This window comes from Nestor notabilis, unplaced genomic scaffold (assembly GCF_000696875.1).
Source record: "Nestor notabilis isolate BGI_N333 unplaced genomic scaffold, ASM69687v1 scaffold5294, whole genome shotgun sequence".
Lineage (NCBI taxonomy): Eukaryota > Metazoa > Chordata > Aves > Psittaciformes > Psittacidae > Nestor > Nestor notabilis.
Window position 1 is genome coordinate 157 of NW_009926758.1, and position 8,577 is coordinate 8,733.

At 38.8% G+C, this 8,577-nt stretch overlaps 1 protein-coding gene across 1 annotated transcript; it reads left to right on the forward strand.

Annotated features, from left to right (window-relative positions):
* Nucleotides 1–232: 232 nt before the first annotated feature.
* On the forward strand, nt 233–7,511 carry LOC104405110 (sodium/potassium/calcium exchanger 4-like; the record flags this gene model as incomplete). Its single annotated transcript, XM_010013711.1, has 5 exons — nt 233–399; nt 2,388–2,502; nt 4,590–4,702; nt 5,321–5,386; nt 7,136–7,511. Coding segments are annotated over 5 exons (614 nt in total), but the record flags the coding sequence as incomplete, so codon positions are not given.
* Nucleotides 7,512–8,577: the final 1,066 nt, after the last annotated feature.

Consider the following 8,577-nt stretch of genomic DNA (forward strand, 5'->3'; position numbering starts at 1 on the left):
TCTTTCATGGATTTGCGTAGACCTTGTCAGGCTTAACTGTAAGATTCTGGATGTGCATGCAGAGCTTGGCTGAGAGTGCCAAGACCAAGTACAGATGAAAGATATACTGGAAAATGAGCTGACATGCACAGTTGTAAACATCCTTCTGGGATCATCTGCTGTGTTCAGAGAAGTATAACTTGGTGTGGGATAATGATGGGAAAGTTAAACTTGTTATTTCTTTGTCCTACAGATGGAAAAATGAACAAAGTTAAATGGATTGTAACATGGCCGTTGATATTCGTGCTCTTTTGCACCATTCCAAACTGCAGCAAACCACGCTGGGAGAGGTGTTTTATGGTGACGTTCATCTTATCTACTCTCTGGATCGCGTTGTTCTCATACTTCATGGTGTGGATGGTAGGTGCATACATATAGCAGGATGTCCCATACTGAGTGAAATGTGCATCTCAAAATAGGTTATAGATTTTTTGTGTATTTGTTTTAAAAGAAAGGCATGTAATTGCAGTGCAGTGTCTTCAGCATATACTGTAATTATTATAATTCCAGCTTTCTGCTGCCCCATTCTGCACAAGTAATTTGGCCTTTACTGTATATGGCCCGTTACAGTACAGGAAGGTGCCAGCATGATTGTCAAGAGAATGTGGACATCCACATCCTACTAGTAAAAGGGAGTTTAGATGAAAATGTTTAACTCTCAGCAGTTTGAGACTTCTTTAGAAATTTTGCAGTGTATCAGGTGATCTGTAAATTGTTGTGAGTTCAGGAGCACACTTACTTGAAGGTTTGAGTAAGTTTGGTTTCGGGGTTTTTGTTTTTCCTTAGCCTCTTTCAGTTTCTCAGGTTTACATTTTCATTCAGAGAAGAGGCATGAATAGGAGAGCTCCTCAAATAGTTTCTGTGATGGAAAAAAATAGATACAGTTTTGAAGTACAGAAAGTTGCCATTTTCTACACTAAAAAGTAGAAAACCGAAAAGTTGTATATACCTATAACTGGAAGATTGGTCAAATGTGCTGCTGAAGAATTTATATGCCCATTCTTCTTTTTAAATGAAAATACAGTGAAGAAACCTTCATCTGGTTTCATATTGGAAAATATAGTCACATATACATACACCCATAGTCATATATATGTATACACACACACACACACACACTCTTCTAGCCATGCATATGGAAGAATTTTTGTTCCTGAGCTTCTTAACTGCAAAATCATTTTGGAGTAGAGAACATCTCTACCTTCCTCAGGCATTTGCAAACTGCTTTATTTTTATGTTTCCTCTCATGCAAGATTGTGTTTTCAATATACTTTTGCAACTTCCTATGTAAGTTTTGCATTGTAAATTAGTCCTCTTTTCTCTTAACATAGACTGTTAGAGAAATTCATATGCAGCCACTCATTCTGCCTGGAATAATGGTGCCAAAGCCACACATTCATTTCATACCGTATGTCCTTTGCAAGGACATGGTCTGTACCTTGGCTCCATTCTAGAGGTCCCCTTAACAAATGAGAGAGATGCTCATGAAGGCTGCAACACAGCTTATTATAAGAAGCAGCCAGACCTTAATACCCCATTTTCACTTGCAGCAGGGAAGTCATGCCTACTCCTGTTTCTGAGTCACAACTGGCCCCTGTGAATAAGGTTTGTGAGGAGGCTCCTAAAATACTTCTTTTCTTTGGTGAGGGGTCCAGTTTTTCTCTTGAAAGAGAATGGCAAACTAACAGAGCCTTAAAGAGTTCCACTCTTAGCAGTCTCAGCAGGGAAGCAGCTGGCTGACCCTTATTCAGTCTTCTCACTCTCACAAAGCTATTTCCTTTTCAGCTGCCTGTTTTGCCTTTTTTCCTAATGCTTTTTCAGCCTTCTTCAAATGTTCCAGCTAAATACAATTCCCTGTCCTTTCCAAGAACTCTGCTACGAGCTTCAGCTATTCCTTAAGCTGTTTTAAAGCTGCATCTGAACTCTCAGAGAACAATATAACCAGACTTGCTTACTTTGGGATTATATCAGAAGTCATGCAAGAAACTGGTTCCTTCTTTGTGTTTTGGGGTAAAACAAATTCTTTATATCCCTGCCCCTGTATTACAAGATAAACTGGTTGCAGTCCTTTTGAGAACAGAACCTCCTTAAAAGATCAGTATGTCCTGTTAGTAGTACACAAAATGGACGTTTTTGTTTGCTCCATATGACCCAACATACTCTTCTTTTTCAGTGTACTTTTCCTAGTTATTCCGTAATTATTTAATTTGCAGAAATGGATAAGTATCCTGAGTCTAATCCTGTTAGGGTCCACACCAGAAATCAAAGTTAGAGAGTATGCAACAGCTATATTGGAATGAGGATACTGCCCAAATGTGATAGGTTAATCTCTTTTCCTTACTGTTCAGGTGACTGTGATTGGATACACACTTGGGATACCAGATGTGATCATGGGCATTACTTTCCTAGCCGCAGGAACAAGCGTCCCAGACTGTATGGCCAGCTTAATAGTAGCAAGACAAGGTATTGTCTGCTGTAGCATAACTGCAGTCTTACATGTATGGTCTGTGATTTGCTTCCTCGGTACACACAATTTCTCAATGCAATTTTACTGTATTTTCCTTTTATTTTTATTTTTACTGTTTCACGGCCTTGATAATCAGCAAAGTGTTTTGGCTTCTAGCATGAACCAAAAAAATAATCCCTGTCCTGTTATCTTTTGCTTATTGGGACTAGGCACACCCTAGTGTTGTAGAAGGTCATTCAAAACTCAGATATTCAATGCATGGTATGTATCAGTCAGTGTAAAAAGATAAAAGTAGTAGACAAAACAGGCGTATCAGCTATTAAAAACAACATGGAAGAATACATGCTGACTAGGACTTGTCCCTGTGAAACTTTCTAGAAGACCTCTCAAACCCAGGGAAGTGAAGTGGTTTAAGAGGATCTGGCAGACGTGATGTTGCTTCAGGCATGCTTCTCATCCATTTGCAGGCCTCTTTCCCGTTGAAACATATGAGTAGCTGGAGAGAGTTTTAGATAAATATCAGCTATGTCCTCATCAGCTTTGCAATTGAAACTGTCAAAGGGTTTCTCATGCATCTTTAAGTTTTGATTAAGGTTATTTGCACATCCTTTTTTGCTTGAGAAATACCTGTAGCAACATCCCTTTCTGTTGCTGAAAAACATTAAACCTGACAGTGTGATCTCCTGTATTGCAGTAGAATAAGGAAAGGCCCTAACTGTATTCTTTTCCACTATTTCAATTCCCGTAGTCTGTTTTTTCTAGAGAATGAGATTTCCAGCACACATTGTTGGGTAAACAACAAGGGTTCTGAAGTGACAAATTGAGTACTCAAATGCCCCGCCTTTGTAGTAGGAGTTATGCTGTTAAATGTGGCTTAATTTGAAAAGAATTCTGTATTTTAAATACTTCATTTTCCAGGTTAAAATCTCACAAAAACTAGTACAAAAAAGTGTTCTTATGGAACCGCCTTCCTACTAAATTATTTTTCCAAACGTAGTATTAAAGTGAACATATTTTTGCAGGAACAGAAGGAAAAGTGTTACATTTTTAAATGAACAGACTGCTTCTTTAGATTAGTTGTCCTATAGTATTAGGCAAAAGTACAGTAGGGATTCTTTCCTCAGAAAGTGAAGGTAAACACTAGCTTGGCAAAAGGCAGACACATTCTTTTTAAGACAGTACAGGGACTTTGCACTACTTGGATTCAAGAGAGATGTTTACTGACAGATTGCAGACAGATATCTAAAAACTATCGATGAACACTACCATAGTATGGATCCAAAGCATAACCTTCCTGTCAACAGCTTCCTGTAGGAGGATATGGTGGTTGCTGTGTTAGTGTCTGTCTCCACTCTGTGTGCTCTCAAAGTATTTGTGGGACATGCCCCATTTACATCAGAGTTCTTCCTTTCCAGTATTCACTTTGTGGAAGTGATTCAATAGTTAAGCCAGTGCCTAAGGGAAATTAAACAAGGGCAGAGAAGAATTCTGCCCTCCTCACATCCGTTGACGCTAGTGCAAAATGAGCTGCCAGCTAATGATGAGTCTTAGGAGTAAATTTTGACTAATGCCTCGGGACTTCACTACCATTCAGTCTTTTTTATTTTTTATCTTTTCTGTAGCATTTTATTGTTCCTTAAGTGAAATCATTACTGGTTAAGCCCCACAGAAGTGCTTAGTGTCTGTGACTACTGTCTGGTTAAGTTCTTTTCAGGATCACTTTGCATCATTCACATGAGACAAAGCCATGTGTCCACATACTAAATCCAGTACCTAATCTCCAGGTTCCCTGTGGTTGCAGACTACCTAGAACAAGACTTGTTCTTCTAATCGGCTTTAAACTCGGGTTCCCTGGGTGTGTGGTATCCAAAACACAAGGAGGATATAGTTAGAGTGAGCAATTTTTGCATACTTCTTTGAAAAGTTGTGCAGAGATTATGGAAACTGTCTCCCTATCCCAGATATTCTGGCCAGTCCAAGGGGCTTGGATCAATGCAGATAATTCCCCCTTAGTTTCCTCTAGTACACAGAGTAATGGTCCTATACTTTGTTTTTACCAAAGAGTTGTTTTTTTTCTCTGCAGGTCTTGGTGACATGGCAGTATCCAACACAATAGGGAGCAATGTCTTTGACATTCTGGTGGGACTTGGCGTTCCGTGGGGTTTGCAGACCATGGCGATTGATTGTGGATCAACTGTATGTGTACTTGGCAAATCTTTAATTTGTTCTTTTCATGTATTTAAAAAAAAGTCCTAAAAGGAAGGCATGAAAATAAAATCTTAAAAAAACTTAACAGCCAAACAACAACCTGCTGATCATGTTACTGCTTCCTAAATAAGGTGTGCTTTGCTGAGGAACCAGGAGTTAAGGAAGCAATTCTCCTTCACCAAGCTGCAATTAATTCCCAGTTTGTCAATTGGAGCACATTATACTGCATAGCAGAAAAATAGCACTATGGATATCTGTTCATGCTCTGTCATTTTTTTCACTACACAGCTTGAAGCACACCTGTCTCCCTGTGCTTGCAGTATTTTGGTCTGTAAGATGAGAATAACAGCATGTATCTCTCTCCTGATGATATTTTTTAATATCTTTTATAAATGCTTTCATTATAAATTATAAAATCTTTTATAAATGCTGATTTATTTTCTTTTAATGGGGGTGGGATTACTTATACATTAGTTTAGATTCCTTAATCTTCCCATTCTTCATTATGATAAATCTGGTTTGGATTTGAATAGTTTCAAATGTGTAAGTCACTATTCAAAACAGTTATATGCGGAGCATTTCAAATGTCTGTTGTATCTCCCACAGGTTAAGATAAACAGCAAAGGATTGGTCTATTCAGTTGCACTTTTGCTAGGATCAGTGGCACTTACTGTGAGTATTTGACTCTCTCCAAGTATTTCAATTGCAAAATACTTCTTAGGTATTTACATGTTACAGGGATAAAATGGAAATAGTTGTCACCCCTGAAGCATTGATCCTTGTAAAGTATCATTCTTCTAGCAATACCATGTGTTGAAGAGCTACCATTGTCCTTAGTGAGGACTGAAATTTGACATTCGGTGTTGGTCCCGTTGATTTCAGTGGCAGTGTTGAAACTATGGGATCCAATAATACTTCCGTGTTTCTGTGTCCAGCTGCATACCCCAGGCCTGTCTCTACATTATGCTGGGATAAGACCCAGGTGTGCTTCATCACTCTGCGCCCTTGTCTCTTGATTTCCAAAACCAGCCTGGACTAATCATGTTCTGTAGACAAAACCCTTAGTGAAGACTAGCCTGTGAGGACTGTGAACCTCAGGGCTTTGAATAGGCATGCTAAATGTCACTCAGCATATGGCACTTACTTTGTAACATATGACTTGTTAAAATGAAGCAATAGTTTTGTTTCAAAAGTCAATTTTGCTGGTACTTAAGGTCTGATCCTGCTGACTCCCAGGGAACCTTCTGTGGGAAGAATCAAATCCCAAAGGTATAAAAATATCCACTTATACTAATGTCTTTCACTGATTGCCTGTGGAGGTTCTGTAGAGGCTCTGTAGAGAAGGAGATCATCACTGGAGTTTTCACGCTGTTGCATGACTAGGTCTTACAAAACTCCACATCATCTGTGCACAACTTAAGCGATAGAATGATGAGGTCTGTTCACTCTGCCACTAACTTCCTAATGCATCTGATGTACAAGCTGTGGGGCCTGTCTTTTCTTTTCTTATCCCCAGTTCTGCCATACTGTACAGTGCCTGTGAAACAACAAAGATGTTTTGTAGACATTTGTATCTGCTGTTGCTGCATGCATATTGGTAATCAGCACTTTGGAAAAAAGTGGGATGATTATGCAATGTGTTGCTATGCTAGCTGTTCATGCTTATCTGTGAAGAGTCTTTTCATAGCAGAAGCTGTATCACCTGAGTTTGAAGCATCTATTGTCTCATTTGTTCTGCTGGATACCCTGATTCGCACAGACCTTCCCAGCAAAACTCAGTGGCGAGTTTTGAGCAAAACAAATGATAATTCAGAGGCACTTAACACCATTGAAAATAGATGTCTTCCTGAAGACTTCATTGCTTTGCTACCTGTAACTTGTAACTCCCCTTAGTTCTAGACCTGAGCAAGACATCAAGGAAAGCACCTCTTCTGAAGCTCTTGAAAGAATGAACATTAGGTGCTGGTGTACTACTGGGACATAAAGGATCTGCAGGGGAATGCTGTGGGGAGAGGCATTCATGTAGTTTGGTGCATTTTTATAGTTCATACTGAGTCAATAAAAGTGCTGCCTGACTAGAACATGCCCCATGTACTGAAAATGCACCACAGACTGAAACTGAGCACCTAGGGGACTGTTTCTCAGCTATGCAAAGAACTTGTGAAGGGGCCTTAAAGTGTCTTCATTTAATATTTTGTAAAAGTATTTAGGACAACTGAGAGTCAGACCAGAGTTCAAGGTCTCAGTTTGGGCTTTTACATTCCTTTTCTTGATCAGAAAAACATATGTTGTCTTTTTGATCTATAAAATACTGAGCATATATTTTTATCCAATTCAAAAGAATCTGATTTTTAGCTTGTAATGGTTGTTTCCAAAAGTCTCCTTTGGGGCTTAATTAACTCACACTTTGTTTGCTTGCAGGTGTTTGGAATCCATGTAAATAAGTGGAAACTTGACAGGAAATTGGGCATCTACGTTTTGTTTCTTTATGCTGTTTTCCTGTGTTTCTCTATATTGATAGAGTTTAATGTCTTCACCTTTGTCAACTTACCTATGTGCCGAGAAGAACTTTAAACTACAACAAGGAGACAGACTGAAATTCTACTGATTACACATGCTGTAAATGACAGGAGGCATTTCACATTTCTACCTTCTTTCCATCAATAATTTGAGTGTCATTCCTGCTTCATCAGCTATCAAGCACTTTTACCTGTGTGGAAGGAAAGCATACTTTTCTTTTAACATGCTAGCTCAAGGCAACCAAAGCATTTTCCTTCTCTTTGGATATTGCTGCTCAGTCATAAAGCTGTGTGGATCTTATGCAGAACTCTAAAAGGACCCATTCCTGGGACATTCTTTTGTTGTTTTCATTCTCCTTTTGCAGACAATCAACCACCACCATGGTTAGCAAGAGGACAGGAGAAGAAAACTTTATAGTTGTTTTGGTTTTGACATTTACTTTCCATGGAAGGATAAGAGGCAAGTTCAGAACTTTTCTTGGCTCAGTTAAAATATCTCAACTACAGGACTAGAAAGTCCAAGACACATATCACGGCATGCACTGTTGAGGACATCATTTCCCCCTTCAGGTGCTCTGCTTGTAGATAAGCTGCACTGACAGTTTTGGATGGCAGTGTTGAATATTTATCACTCTTTTCAATGAACATGAACAACGTGGCAGAGAAAGAAGAGGAAATGGTTCTATGTTGTATCACTTGTGATGATGCACACTGAATGAGTATCTGCATACTGAAGAAGAGAATTACATGCAGAAATTCATACTTGAAAAATATGTTTTACCATTAATGAGGAATGCTGTATACATAAATATAAACTAACATTTGTGAAATATTACACCACAAGAAGAACTTTGCATTGGCCCTTGTAAGCCCATTGTGTAAATTTAGAAGAAACTAAACAAATAAAGTATAACTGGGTGCTCAGTAACTATCAGTTATTGTTATCAGCTTAGTGTAATATCTGAACATAATACGGACTTTCTGTCAAAAAACCCCCACCCTGATTATGATTTAATTTGATTGGTGGAAGAAGCTTATTTCATCAGTCAAGAAGCTGGTGTGTTCTTCTCCATTTTACACTTATTCCTAGAAGCTTAATGAAGATGAGCGTCTGACACTGCGCAGTGCAGATAAGAAACTCCTAGACAAAAGCAAGTCTGTCAAGAGAATATGGTCCTTGTTTTGATTGCATGCAAGTTTTGAAGCATGATACACTTCTTTTTAACCCCCAGTAGAAGCCAGGTTTAGATATCCTTGCCACCAGCATAAATCTGATCTAAAGAATGACTCTGGGTATAAGTGACAGCAAGATATGTCCCAGAGTATTGAAAATGATGGGTGATG